This window comes from Lepidothrix coronata, unplaced genomic scaffold (genome assembly GCF_001604755.1).
Source record: "Lepidothrix coronata isolate B3197 unplaced genomic scaffold, Lepidothrix_coronata-1.0 Scaffold5, whole genome shotgun sequence".
Classification (NCBI taxonomy): domain Eukaryota; kingdom Metazoa; phylum Chordata; class Aves; order Passeriformes; family Pipridae; genus Lepidothrix; species Lepidothrix coronata.
The window spans coordinates 11,392,373-11,407,755 of record NW_016690185.1 but is presented as its reverse complement, the minus strand read 5'-3'; the positions used below and the strand labels follow the sequence as shown (position 1 = coordinate 11,407,755).

At 36.5% G+C, this 15,383-nt stretch overlaps 1 protein-coding gene across 23 annotated transcripts in view; it reads left to right on the top strand.

Moving 5' to 3' along the window:
* Positions 1-15,383, top strand: part of EPB41L2 (erythrocyte membrane protein band 4.1 like 2) — a 117,347-nt gene that overhangs the window by 74,362 nt on the left and 27,602 nt on the right. For all 23 annotated transcript variants that reach the window (XM_017828413.1, XM_017828537.1, XM_017828489.1 and 20 more), the window contains 6 exons: positions 3,755-3,830; positions 5,312-5,530; positions 5,991-6,078; positions 7,269-7,421; positions 8,599-8,696; positions 13,920-14,092. In XM_017828413.1, coding sequence (XP_017683902.1) covers positions 3,755-3,830; positions 5,312-5,530; positions 5,991-6,078; positions 7,269-7,421; positions 8,599-8,696; positions 13,920-14,092 — 807 coding nt within the window. The remainder of the gene's footprint in view (positions 1-3,754; positions 3,831-5,311; positions 5,531-5,990; positions 6,079-7,268; positions 7,422-8,598; positions 8,697-13,919; positions 14,093-15,383) is intronic.

The following is a 15,383-nucleotide window of genomic DNA, read 5'->3' as shown; positions in this document are numbered from 1 at the left end:
CTTGTGTAGCACAAACTGAAGCACTAGCATACTAGATAAGTGCATCTGGACAAATACATTAATCTGAGCACACAAAGGTGACAAATTTGGAAGTGTAGTTCAGCACATCAGTTTGCAACATGATATTTTTAACAATCTCTGTCTCTTCTAAATGCAAGCAACACCAATACTCTGCACATTGGGCATGTATGCAGCACCTGTGACTTGGGAAGATGAAATAATAGTCCTATAGTCTCCCCTAAGTCATTTTCTGCAGGCTGTCTCTTGCTACATCACAGTCCTCAGGCCCTTTGTGTGATCTCTTATTTGTAGAGGTTGGCCTTTGGCTGGGCAATTATGTGGGATCTCAGCAATTAATGATGTTACTTTGGCTAATGAATGTGATCCACAAATTACTGTCTCTGTTCTCAGGGCTACAAAGGTGACAAAAATCTTGTTTGCTTTCAGCCAGCCTGATCACTTCAGGAAAATGAATTCTTGACTTTTTTAGCTCATGTACTGGGCTGTCCACTGGCATGTGTTAAAACCTCTAATTACTTCTTTCAGGGACAGGTGGGTAATTACATTTCTGTCACTTCTTCTTGAAAATTGCTACATCTAAGGTGGACTCAGACTTTTGCAAAACTGAGAACTTGTGACAGCTTGAATCTTGTGATGGTACAAGCAGTAGCAACTCACCTTGGAACAGTCTACTCTCAGACACAGAGGGTATGGTGGGTCACCCTTATAAAAAACTCAAATTGGGATTTTATCAGTTTAAACCAAAGGTCATATTATGTCAATGAAATACTTTTCTAGTCTGCAGCACAATTAGTATTCCTATTGCAAAAAATACTTCTATATCACATATTCTCTGTATATCTTATGAAATGGAGAGGGTTTAGATGTTGTGAGGGCACAATAGACTGGGATACTAAGGGAAGTTTGAATTAATTAAGAAAGAGCTTGCATATTAAATGTACAACTCTGACTGTCAGTCTGATTTTAATGCTAACAAATGTATGGTTATGCGCAGGTACCAAAATATGGTGGTCACTTTATGGAGGTTCCCTTTACTTTATATTCATTTATTTTATATATATAACTGTATATTTGTAAGAGTTGTAGCCAATTTTGATCTAAGCTAATTACACTAGAGTGTAGCTTGTTATTGTTGAAGAGAACTAAGTACCTGTGCCAAGGGAAGAGATTTCCTGCAAAAGCTGACACATGAGAGATCATGAGTAAAAGCCAGGAAAAGCCTTTACTGGAAAAAACCCCAACTTAGTGAGTTTTCCCATTTAAAAGGGATGAATCATATTAATTGTATGCTGCTAGCTGGTTTGTTCTGTTGTATTCTTTTTCTCTAAGAATGTGCCTAAAGTTGCCACAGAAGCATTTTTGATGTAACAAGCTGGCTAGAAAAAAATTTGACATTTCTGTAGCCCATACTACTAAACATCAAAACACAGAGAGCCTTATCAGGGACAGAATGCTAAATATAATTTTAAAACAGGGGGATTTTTTTGTCTTTGCTACCAACTCAGTAAAAAACCAGTAATAATTGCATTATTGTGTGAAGGCAATTATGTTTGTATGCCTGGGCTGTGCAGCTATAAACAGTATGCTTTAGTGAGAAGTATAAATATAGACTGTGTACATTGTATTATATTTGCTAGTCTGTATTTAGGGGATAAATGTGCTTTCAATAATGAGACAAAATATATGGTCACAAACTGTTCAGAAAATATTTAGTACAAAGTCAGCTTCAATATTTTTTCAATAAATTAGCAATGGAATGAGTAGACACATGGAATTTTTTGAAGTCCATACACTCTGAGAATTTATGGACTTCTTAGCTTTTTATAGAGAATGTGGTTTTTTAATTTTGTTTTTTATTCAGACCACATCTAGGTCTCCTGCTTTCTGAAAGTTAACTGTAGAAATGCTGACAGGAACGAACAATGGGTTAAATAGGAATTCAAATATGACTAGTTGAACTGCAGTCTTAGACCAGGAAAAATTGTTTCATGCCAGGAAACACTGCTTCATTCCAGGAAAACTTGAAGACTGGTTTAGTATTTGTGCGGAAGAACACATCCTTCATCCAGTTCTCCACATCCCACAGCCCTGTTAAGATTACATTTCTCCCTTAATGCTTTTTGCGTAGATATTTTGGCCCAGTTCCTAATATTAATCAATTTGGCTTACTCAATATCAGCATCTTTTCATTAAATGATGTTAATTCTCTGGTAGATAAATAATGGAAGTAGGTAAATCTATTCCAGCTTTAACTGTGTTTATTATGCTGTATGCATTAATCAGTGTTAGACTTCTTTTTTAAAGGTATTTTTGTCTTAATTCTGTTTTGCACTGTATTGCAGTAGATGATGCAATGATAAATTAGGCCTTCTCATTTAAGGAGTCTTGCCTTATTTTGTACAGAAAATTGTCATTTTTCTGACAAAAATTCGACAACTGGCAATGTTAAGATACAATAAAACCCTGAGCTCTCAAAAAGAAATAGTGGCTTAGCAGCCAGGGGCAGAATGAGGTGCACTCTTAAACAGAAATTGTAGTGCTTCAGTGAATAGTCCTGTCTGAAAAACCAAAACAGTTTTTGAAATGTTGGAAGACATGAGGAGTTTTGACACAAAGCACCTCTTTACCTTTAATAGTTACGAAATTTTAGAACATGTTTTTTTTAAAGAAAATAACCTTAAACAAAAATGTTAGCACTTTTTTCTAGCATTGTGTTGTATATCTGTATTGTACTTAGTAAAACCTGTTAGAATTAGGGATGTTCTATATTTTGGTAAGGTATTGGTACTTTCCAATTACAATACTGGTAGATCAACATTCTGAAAATGTATTTTAATTATTGATGTATGACTTAGTTTTCAAATCTTAAAAATTTATTTAAAAATAGAGTGAGGATTAAAGGCAACATTTTATGCTTTTTCAAATTATTAATCTAGTATTAAAATTTCAATTTTAATTGAAAATGGAGGAAACTTGAGCAAGAAGAATTTAATGATAAGCGGGGATATGATTTGGGCGGGAGGTAAGATGTGAGTGATGGTATTTGAAAGAAGCAAGTGGTTTATTGTCAGTCTGCTGCTTTAATTTAATCACACTTTTGCTTAAAAAAATGCATGTGTTGTTAACAATTCTAACACACGAGAATTGAAATTTAAAATACCATTGCTTTTGTGGTTGCTAGGTGTGGTGTTTACCAGAAGAATATTTTAAAGTAGGAATGGCTAATATTTTTTGTCTTCCATGCATTCTCAATGAATAATTTATTATCTTTTTGTCATATACAACACAGATCTCATTTTGACATCTTGTTCAGAGTTACTGTACAGTCTCTCAAACCAAGTCAGTTTAGACAGGACAACTCTGTTATCCTTGGAGGAGTTAGAAATAAATTCAATTCAAATGCCTTTGAACACACAATAGCTTAAAAGTGTTAAAATATTATGAAATTTTCAAATTAAAAATGTCTTCTGATATTTGCATAAGGTACTGTAAAAAATTATCTTAAAATAATTTTTAACATGCTAATCTTTCACTGTGTGTCTGAGTTTCTACTGGCTAATAAAAATAATCTATTCTTCTTACTAATGTCCTGTAAAAAGACAGAAAAAAACATTCTTCGAGATTTCAGTGATTAAGATTTATGTGACTGGCTGACATTTTTTTTTTCCATAAGGTTCTCTCTTTACTTGCTTCAACATATTTGAAATTAACAATCAGATATTCTCATGTTTAGGTTTACCTTGGATATTCACCTTTAATGTGAAGTTTTATCCCCCTGATCCTTCACAGTTGACTGAAGACATCACTAGGTATGCACAGTTCCCAATTTTAGACTTAAAATTACCACTAGTCTAATTGGAAAGCCATATAAAATGTCTTCTTCGGTTTCTGGATGCTGTACACTGTAGATGTTCTTACATACGTTAACTGCTTTTTGGAGCAAGGTTGAAAAGGTAAAGTGAAAACTTCTGGAGGAAACCTGAGCAAGAAGAATTTAATGATAAGCGGGGATATGATTTGGGTGGGAGGTAAGATGTGTGTGATGGTATTTGAAAGAAGCAAGTGGTTTATTGTCAGTCTGCTGCTTTAATATAAAGCAAACAAGGGCATTGGTGGTTTTGAGCAAAGCTCACGGGATCCAAGGCACTTCAGTAATAATCTAGACTAGATTGGTGAAAATGTGGTTTTACACATATGGATTAAATAAAGCCATGAAACATAATAAAATGTGAAAATAATTATCTTCCAAACTTCTTAGATAGAAAATACTTAGAATGCAGTGGATACTAGGCACCTAAAATGTAGCATTGTAAGAGTAACATAATTGGGGACTGAGTGCAGGGAATTGACTCTTTTTTTTTCAGCAGTTATGAAAAACCTACATACTTAGTTTTAGTTTAGAGTTAGCTGAGACTGCTGAGGCAGGATGTATGTTACTACTACACATTGCATCGGATCAGTCTTCTGCACAAAATAAGATAGCTACACAAGTATGCAGTTGATATATTGCTACAAATAGTCTAAGACATTCAGTACAGAGTATATTTATGAGAAACTGTGTTTGAAAATTTTCAGCAAGTTGGTTGGCTTTTCAATTGTGCATTCAATTGATAAAAGCAATTCTGTTATATCTTAAAGCTAAACTCCTTAAATTTTAAGTTTCACTAGTAAGACTTTTTTTTCATTTACATTAAAATTATATGAAGGATATTAAGCTGACTGCTAACTTGTTAAATTTGGTAGAACACTGTATGCAGTTCCTGAAATATTAAATTCTAATACATACATGGTTTAAGGGAGGTAATTATGGTTTCAGTACTAAACTGGATTTCTTTTGTACATTACCTGACTTGATTAGCTTGTGAACTGCAAGGGATGTAAAAGTTAGAGTTTTAAAGCCAAAGGGACATGTCAAAGAAATGCAGAGCTTTTTATTTTTAAACCATAGATACCCACAGGCTACAATGTGAACTGAAGGAGTTCCTAAGTAAGCTTTTGTTTAAAACTACAATTACAATTTACATTGGAAATCAGAATTTTTCCTGCTTTTCACACTTTTTTATGAAAGTAACATTGACTCTTAAAAATGAAGTGAAATTTACTGTGTGATAATAATGCTCAAATAATGTAAGGTGTAACAAGTTATTAATGCATTGACTTACTTTAAAATATTCTTACATGATTACATGCATCTTGATGAATTCTGTCATATCTCTTATTAATTTGCTATTGGTAACACTTTCTCTATTCTTTGTTTCCCCCACCCCCTCCCCCTTCCTTTGTCTTCCAGGTATTTCTTGTGCCTACAGCTTCGTCAGGATATTGTATCTGGTCGACTGCCCTGTTCTTTTGTGACTCATGCCCTCCTTGGTTCATATACCCTGCAGGCTGAGCTGGGTGATCATGACCCAGAGGAACACCGCAGGGATTATATCAGTGAATTCCAATTTGCACCCAATCAAACTCAAGAAATGGAAGAGAAGGTGGCTGAGCTACACAAAACACACAGGTGTGTCAGATACAGTGGGATTAAATGAAGTCATCGTGCTTTGTCACATTTATGTCAGTTCTGTTAAGAGTACGTGTAAAACTGCTGAGCTGAAATTATTGTTACTTTGGAAATTGTTTGTTATGTAGCCAAAAGGTCTTAGTTTTATGTTTTTGAAAATTTCCGTTTGAAAAATAGTAACTTCACTAAGATCTCGGAAGAGAACTTTGGGAGAAAATATTTTTATCTGAGCACATCAATTAGTTTAAGCCACATACAGCTAGAATATTTTGAAAGAGTGAAGGTGAAAATCTGTGCTCAAGGAAAATAATATGCTCTGAAAGAACACTACCTGTAGGGCAGAAGTGCTCTTGACACCTTATAAACTGAGGTTTTTCTATGTGTCTGAATTCCAGGATTGCACTCAGTTTTGACTCTCAGTTTTTTGTGAGTAAACTCAAGGCTTATTCAATGGTTTTAGGGGCTTGACTCCAGCACAAGCGGATTCCCAGTTCCTAGAAAATGCTAAGAGACTCTCCATGTATGGAGTGGATTTACATCATGCCAAGGTATTGGGGATTGGTTTGGTTTTTTTTTTTTGTTTTATGATAGACATGCTTAGTATTAAAGAAAACAGTGTATATATAGATTATTTTTTAAAAAATTATATGCTTAATTCTTGGTTATAAGCCTTTATCTCTTGGTCACAATAATTACTCAGTTTATAGCTCTAACATTCTTAGAACTTGTTTTATGTCTAAGTTTATTTAGTACATAGACTTACGTGGAGCTTGGAAGTAATATTTTATTCATAAGAGCAGATAAATACATTTAAAATGTCAGATTTTTTTATGCCAAGGAGATGTTGGGCCATAAAGTAAAGCCTGAAAGAAGATATAATTGTTTCCATAATACTATGAGAGTTGAAAACAGATGGGGCGAGGTCTTGTGGGAGAGTGTGTTTTGGTGCTTTTCTACTTCTCTGGGTAGGTCAAATCCAGAAACTCAAAATCATTAGGAAACTGAGGTATGCTAAGCATATAAGGCATACATTTAAAAAAGGAAAAACAAGACTTCTAAGTACTGGAGAAACGTTTAATTTTGTTTTGTTAGTTATGCCAGTGAAGTGACTTCTTGATGACAGTGTTGGCATTTAATGTAGTTGTTTTGTTGTTGGGAGGGACATGAGATTCTGCTGTATTGTGTGGGTATCAAAGCATGATCAGTAAGTGATTAGTTTTGTTGCCTGTAAAACTTGCATCAGATGCTGTCAGTGGAAGAGAATGCTCAGAAACCTTTCTGTTACTTCCTGTATCTTTACTGGAATAGTAGGTGACTGTAAAAGATCACCTTGATCACCAACTTGTTCAGACTTACACTGACTGCTTTAAGTTGGAAAGGCCTATTTTTAATTTTTCTTCTTTTAATATTTGTTGAAATTATTGGTAGCACACACACTGGCCATACCCTTCCTTGCTTTTATGTTGTTAAATTAGTCCCTATTACCAGAATATTGAAGAATTTCCCAGAACTGTGGCATATGCTTTGGCCTATGAGTGCCAAAAACGTTCAGTTGGAAGCCTTTCCTAAAAAATTAATACACTTGGCTATTTTTTATTTAAGAATCTCATTGTCAGAGTCTTCCAGGATGGAATATGAAACATGTCCCAGTTACATTATTTTCCCTCTAGGTACGTCAGCATTAATTGTATGGAATGTTATTAAACTGATTTTTATGAAATTGTCTCATACATGATAGGATTCTGAAGGTGTGGATATCATGCTGGGTGTATGTGCTAATGGTCTGCTGATTTACAAAGATAGACTCCGGATAAACCGCTTCGCTTGGCCAAAAATTCTGAAGATTTCATACAAGAGGAGTAATTTCTATATCAAAGTCAGGCCAGCAGAAGTAAGTAGCATCTTTCTGTCTTATTTCTTTTGTGAGATAATTTCTATCCAGCAAAAAGAAAACATCCTAATTTTTTCCCCAGTTTCCCTCATAAGCTTATGAGGGATTTGAGCAGAACTTAGGAGTGTTTTTTTTCTCTTCAGATTCTACTGATTGTATTAAACACTGTGATTAGTAAATGCAAACCAAGAAGAAAATCTGTTTTCTTTTGTTAATAGATGCCATCTTGTAATTTTATGGTTTTTTTAATGTAGAAAGCTAGTTACACTGGCCATGTTTTTACTGTCTATACAAACCTGCAGTCCTGGGAGAGAGACAGCTTCTCTTCCTCTTCAAGTATAACTGTTCACCAAATGTCAGCAAATCTAGTTTGTGGCTGTAACCAAAGGCTTGAGTTGCTGTAGGATGTTATAACCCTGTTAGCTGCTGTGGCAGTTGTGGATTCAACTTTCTTTTCAGTTACCCACAAAAGTTTGTGAGAGTTGCTGGGGAAGGGGGGCAGGAGGCTACATTTTGAACACATTGTAACTGGAAATTTAACAAAAAAAAAAATTTCAAACACTGTAATACTTTTTTCAGATTACTCTCTAAAATATTTAAGGTAGCTTTTACTGTGTGAATAAATAAAACAAAAGAGAAGTCATACCAGTTTTACAATACTAGCATTGTAGTTTTGTAAGTTTTGGAACACAGATGTATTGTTCTTGCAGTTCCTGATGGTGTGCATAGATGAAATACTTTTGCTAAGAAACTGTTATACAGTGAAACAGATCATATAATCTTAACACTGCAGTATGTATTTCAGACTCTTATTAAATCCAAGGAAAGTGTGCAGCACATCCTGCAGTACCATTGCTTCATGCAGTTTAAGTACATTGGTCAACTAGTCAGAAAATCAGCAAGGAACACTGAAGTATTACTGGATTTCTCAAGAATCATTAGTACAGATTAGGAAGTGATTATGTGATTATTACCCATTATGACTTAGCCCAACAAGTATAATTCTTTTAAAAGGCTGGAAATTCTGATCTTTTTTAGATTTATGTTTTTTTAATCTTATGAAGCCTCATGACAAGAATGTTACAGCTTGATACAGTAATGGAACTATCTGAACTCTACCTATTAATTAATAGCCAGCTTAAGGAAATGTGTTAATTTATTTGTGGATTCTTTCTAGCTGGAACAGTTTGAGAGCACTATTGGGTTCAAACTGCCAAACCACCGGGCTGCTAAAAGGTTATGGAAGGTTTGTGTGGAGCACCATACTTTCTTCAGGTAAATGATAATTCTCTGCTTCCCCCACTTAACAAGGTATACTCCCCCATTTTAAAAAGGGTATGAGGAAAGTAGAGATCTCCCCCATCTTTGCCACTAATTTTTCAGTCCAGTAACACTTCTTAGAAGACACCCTGACAATCACTGACTCCAAATTACCAATTCTTAAAGTCTCAAGTACAATTAACTGCTTTATCAAAACTTTCAGAGTGCTAACAGGATGGAACTAAACAAGTGATTGTCCATCTCTGGAGATATTCAAGAGTTTTCTGGATGACCGATCGTGGTCCCTTCCAACCGGACTCATTCTATGGTTCTGTTATAAGATTTCCTGAGAGACTGACTCTGCAGAATGACCATCTAGAAAGCTACTCTACATCTTCACAAGAAGCTCTCAGGGCTTGACAGTAATCTTCATTCAATTAGCTTTAATGGTAATATTCAATTAACTTGAATATTCTGCTGAGTGTAAATGCTTACAGCTGAGTTTTTCCTTATTTATGAGCTGGGCTGAGTTCACAGTCATTCCTCGAAGAAGATAATCACTTTAAAAATAGACTATTGTTTATAGTCTGCATTTTTTTCCCCAGCAAATGAGGAACACCAAAAAACTCTGAATTGGTCATTGAAACTATCAACTATTTGTAAATGAGCACTTGACAACAAGCCACAGTCTGCTTCTTCCAGGGAAAAGGAAATTAAAGAATCTTCATTTGATTTTTATAATAACACACATTCCATGAGGGAGTGCATGTGCCCCATGCAGCCTAGGAGTCACAGATGTAGGTTGAATCTCTTATGGATTGGATAGGCATTAAATCTGAGTTTCTTACTTTAAAGCACAGTAACTAGGGTATGTAAAGGGTAAGCTTTCTCTATCAGTAGCCTGTTTGTTTTAAAAAAGAAGTTGTGTTTTAAGGTAGATGCAATCCTGTTACTGAATATACTTGCTAGATTGAGAACTTCAGAAAACTTGGAGACCAGGAGACCTAAGTAGTTGATTACTGGAACTGTCTTATTGGATGGCTTTCAGTATTCAGATTTTCATTGAATGTAGCATAATCTTGAATGCAATGTTGGAATTTATTCTGATATTGGCAAATTTCAGCATAAATCAGTCTTCAAATGCTTAATTTAGAAGCACTTCTATTTTAAATCCCGATCAGAGATTTTTTTTTTTCATGTTGATAGAATTCATTAGCTATGTTAATTAACATAATCAAGCATTCTATTCTTCTTGAACATTTGAAGTCTGCTTTGGCTGGTGTCCATTACTATAAATAGCATGCAGTTCTGTGCACAATGAAAAGTTTTTATCGATACTCTTCAAATAACTCATGCAGTGATTTACTTTGCTGGTAAACTGTATAACCTAGTTTTATAGTAATAAAATAGACCTGAGTAAAGAAAAAACAAATCTTATTCAAGTCAAAAATCCTAAACTGACCACTACCATTTGCAAGTATGAAAGTTTTCAGGAGCATTAATAGGTATGAGATGATCTTATTACAGAAATTCTGACATAATAAAAATAAGTGGATTTTATTCCAATCAGAAGTGGCTTTTCCTAACCAGGAATGACATTACAACAAGAATTATGTAATAAATACTTCAACCATTCTGTAAAATCCATATACTCCACTGATGTCATTTGATGGAAAATCCTCAGAACGTCTCATCCCGATTTAAAAACAGTAAAATAAATCCAGCTCTCTTCTCCTCCAAAGATAAAAAGCAGAAAGCAATTGCTGCAGTGTGTAAAGCTTGTGTATGATGCCACAGTAAATTGTATACAGTTTAGATGTATATTTTTAGCTTTCAAATTTCTTAGCATGCCCTGTATAACATGGTAAGATTCCTTGTGTTGTCTTATGTAATGTTTCAGTTTTTCTCAAATAACCACCTTAAGATAGATTTTCTTATGTGTAGGAAATTCAGCCAATATATGAAGTTATTTTAGAAAGTTGCAATGAAATATTGAAATATTGAAAATGACAACCAAAAGGCATGGTATTCACTTATTATCAGCTCAAACTCATGGGATTCCAGTACCATTTTCAAAGAGCAACAATCTACTTCAAAAATATAGTCAGAGTATATATCTACATTAATCTTTTGAGGTAAGCTCAGCTGGCAGCTCTGGATCTTAACCAGCATGTGCAGAAACCTGCTTATATTTACACTTTATGGGATTTTATTTGAAATTTTCACAATTGTTTGTGTCTCCTCAGAATACCATCAAGTGGTAAAAGCATAGTTTTCAGTTATTTTATGTAATTAAGCCTGTAATACAAAAAATCCATTCAAGTGCCCTTAATCAGGAAGTAATTAGTTCTCTTGTTTTTTCCACATTAAAAGATTAAAAGTTTATCTCAGCAGGGTGGAAGATAAAAATGGCAGTTAATTCTGTAGCCTTGCCAAAACTGGAAAATCGAGAACAGAAGGAACCTTGGAAAAACCCTTTTAGCCTTCTTCCTCTTAGTGCATAATGCATTCTCTCTTGGAAATAATGGGGAGAAAGACTGTTTTACAGAAGCAATGAAAGTGAAGCTCCAGATAATTGCAATTTTATTACATAAGCGGCCTTACTTCAGAAGGGTGGATAAGTTTGTCTTGAACTGTTTTCTTTAAAGATGTGTTGGAACAGATTAAGATTCAGGTGTGTGCCTGTGCACCTTAGGCATGGGGGATTGGATCCTTCTGGCTAGTGCTATTGCAAAGCCATAAACACACTCTCTTAGAGAAAATGGTAATCTACTGAGCTGTACTGTTTGCATGGCAAGGTTTTGGTAGTGGGGGGGCTACAAGGGTGGCTTCTGTGAGAAGCTCCAGAAACTTCCCTTATGTCTGACAGAGCTGTCTTGCATTAGCTCTAAGATGAACCTGCTGCTGGCCAAGGCTGAGCCCATTGGTGACAGTGTTGATGTATTTAAGAAGGGGAAAAAGCTACTGTGCAACAGCAGTGGCAGCTGGGGAGAGGACTGAGAATATGTGAGGGAAGCAACTGTGCTGACCCCAAGGTCAATGAAGAAGGAGGAAGAGATGCTCCAGGTGCCAGAGCAGAGATTCCCCTGCAGCCCTTGGTGCAGACCATGGTGAGGCAGGCTATCACCCTGCAACCCATGGAGGTCCATGGTGGAGCAAACATGCGCCTGCAGCTGGTGAAGGACCCCATGCTGGAACAGAGGGATGCCTGAAGGAGGCTGAGACCCTGCACTGAGGAAGGTTTGCTGGCAGGACTTTTGATGGCATGGGGAACCCATTATGGAACAGCCCGTTCTTTGAAGGACTGCACCCTGTGGCAGGGACCCTTGCTGGAGTTGTTTTTGAAGAACTCCAGCCTGTGAGAAGGGCTCATATTGGGACTTTCCTGGAGGACTGACTCCCATTGGAGGAACCCTACTCTGGAAGAAGGGCGTGAGGAGTCCTGCCCCCTATGAGAAGGGAGCGTCAGAGACACTGATGTGTGTGATGAATTGACCACAGCCTCTATTCCCTGTCCTCCTGCCCTGCTGGTGAGGAGGAGGTAGAGCAAATTAGGAGTAAAAAGTAAGCCTGGGAAAAAGAAGAGAAGTGAGGGGGAAGGTATTTTTAAGATTGGGTTTATTTCTCATTATCCTACTCTGATTTGGTTGATAATAAATTCAATTAATTCTTCCCCAAGTCAAGTCTGTTTAGCTCATGATGACATCTTGACCAATGAGCTTCTTGTTGTATCTTTTTCTCTCTGGTCCAGCTGAGAAAGGGGAGTGGCTTTGGTGGGACTCTCGTATCCAGCCAGGGTCAACTCACCATAGTAGCTCAGTCTTTTTGCTAGGTATCTGAAAACTCTTCAATTTTACTGACATATCTTTAGAACAACTGTCATAGTTCTCAGAACCCAGTACTGGATACTGTTTTAACATATGTTGATCAGATTCCACTGACACAGATATTCCTGTGCAAATGCTTCAAAAGAAGAGAACAAAGTCAGCATACTCTGAAGTCTCGCTTGCTAATCTGTGCCGTCCTCAGTGCAAAGGGCACAGTAATTGCTGGTTCTGCTTGAAAGAAGCTGATGTTCAGTGAGCTGCTCATTCTTTGCAGATCCTCAAATCAGAAAGCTCTATTTGCAATAATCTGATAGTTCTATACAAAGAGAGAATAGGCCATGGAGACTGCCGTGCTAGGTGAGCATGTATTTGCAGCATTACATTGATCCAGGAAATGACATCAAAGGCCTTGCCAGAGAAGTGGGGACTGGGAAGAGTTCTTGCAGTGATGACTGTTTATCTTGTCAACAAGGATGGCACAGGTACAAACAGTATCCTCAGTGTTGCAGTTGATGGCTCAGATTTCAGAAACAAAGTACAACCCATGAGGGTTAGATGAATATGAACTTCGAAATCCTCAGACTAAAGGAAATTCAGGGAGGTATAGAGGACCTCTTCAAATTCATGTGATGTCAAAACCTGGGGGAACAAAACAGAATCTCTTACAGCCAATTCTGCCACATTGGTACTTGGACTTTCTTGACATTGACTCCAATATTTAAGGTACAAACATACATACCCAGCATTAACAGTACAAGTAACTGAAGCTCTTTTTCACCCCTTTCGCAGTATGTTTTTCCCCCCCACTCCTTATATCCAGCAAACATCAACCTATGTAAATGTATAAATGACTTTGTGAAGAAACCAGTCTGACTGTAAACTGTTAGGCTACTTACTGTTGGGTCACAACTCTCCAGCCATCTCAGGCTTTTTGCATTTGATACAGCATTCTATACAACTTTGAGATGCTATTCCCTAACTTTGAGGAACAAGTGCTGTATTGGTACCTCAGAATACAGGAAAGACAGTGGAAGTGAAACGTACAGTTTTTACTATAAGTAACATTCTAGGGAGAGAGATCTGAGAGGTATTCTGCATGGACCTATAATGGCCTTGGCTTTCTGCAAAAAAATACAATTTAACCAAGATAGCACCATGAGAATCCCAGATGCTTAGTCATACTGTGGAAAAATGTGATGGTTATCAGTGTCACTTCAACTCCAACTGCAAATAGTAAATAACATGCATTGTTTTGGAAGGTCTTTGAAGAGTTTGCAGTAGAATCCTTTCTTGGAGACCACAAATTATGCACATGGACTGAAGCTGGAATACAATAACTAGCTTTGAAGTACCTAATTAAATACCTAAAATAAAGCCCTTTTAACTGACTTTCCTCATACTTTCTTTCTAGACTTGTATCACCGGAACAGCCTCCAAAAGCAAAGTTTCTAACCTTGGGTTCCAAGTTCCGCTACAGTGGACGTACGCAAGCACAGACACGGCAGGCAAGCAACCTCATAGACAGACCAGCTCCGTACTTTGAACGCACGTCAAGCAAACGTGTTTCCAGAAGCCTTGATGGAGGTATGAAATTTGACATATTTTTTCAGTGTAATGATTACATTGTGTGCTGTCACTCTGATCTGACCAACATTCAAAAATATCGACATTATGGATGGCCAGAAGGTCAACTGACAAAATTTATGAATTTCAGTTTCTAATGGGTGATGTATGAGGAGTAGCCACTTTGTGTATTTATCAGTGTTAGGGGACCTACACAATAAGTGAAGTCTCTGCCTAAATTGTATGGCACTGCTGTGAATATATGGAGAGTTCTATACTGGGTACATAGCATCCATGTACACTACTCATATCTTTTTTTTATGGGATAGGCATGCATTATAGGCTGTTAATCAGAATTGTTTGGTCAGTGGCATCTTTTGGGATCTAGGTTGGCCTGAGTGCCTCTACAATAAAAATAAAAGGATGAACAAGTTTTTTTTCCTAGTTTTCTATCATTTAGTTCAGTATATTGCTATTCTTGTATATTTATTCAATACCTTAGTGTTTAGTTAAAAAAATTTATGTTGACTTCAAATAGCTAAAGGTTTTGGGGTTTTTTTGTCATTACTAGAGTTTGGTTTCTTTGAGCAGAAATACCGTCTGGTTTCCTTTATTGGAAACAGGCATTCTTTTCAAAGGCAAGTATGCCAGCAGTATGTGTGAGAGATGTATAAGCACATGTCTTACTCTAAATGACTTCTGTAATGATAGATAATAGAATAACTCTTCAGCAAATAACATGAAGCTTCACTGGAATAAAAGTGAACCATAACAATGATGTAAGTTTAGCTACAACTGAGCTGTCAATCGCACCTTATTTTCTTAAAAAATCTTCTACTTACAAGAGTTCTGCTTCTGCAAATATTCATTCTTCTATACTATGACAAATGAACAAACTCTGACACTTGCTTGGGATACCTACGAAGTCTTATCTTCTGAGAACCAAAGTAAAAATAAGAGGCAAACATGCTTGCACTGACAGCATGTGATGAGTCCATGTGGCAACCAAAAGTCTTGTCACCACATCAGTGTTACTGTCTGACTCTGGTTTAGTTCCTCCTCTTCTTTTGGTTAGAAACAATTTAAATTCTTCCCAGCTCTCAGAGGTTGTATAATCAAGACTTTCTGTGATCCGTTGTACATCATCTACAGAATACAGGTGTGTGTGCACGTGTGTTCAGGCCCAAACTTTCACTCTTACAGAAGCATCACAGTCAAAATTTTGAACGTCATGAAACATTGCTCTGAAAGCAGCTTTGCACAAAAGGATCTGAGGATTCCCACGGAACAAGTTGAACATGAGTCAACACGA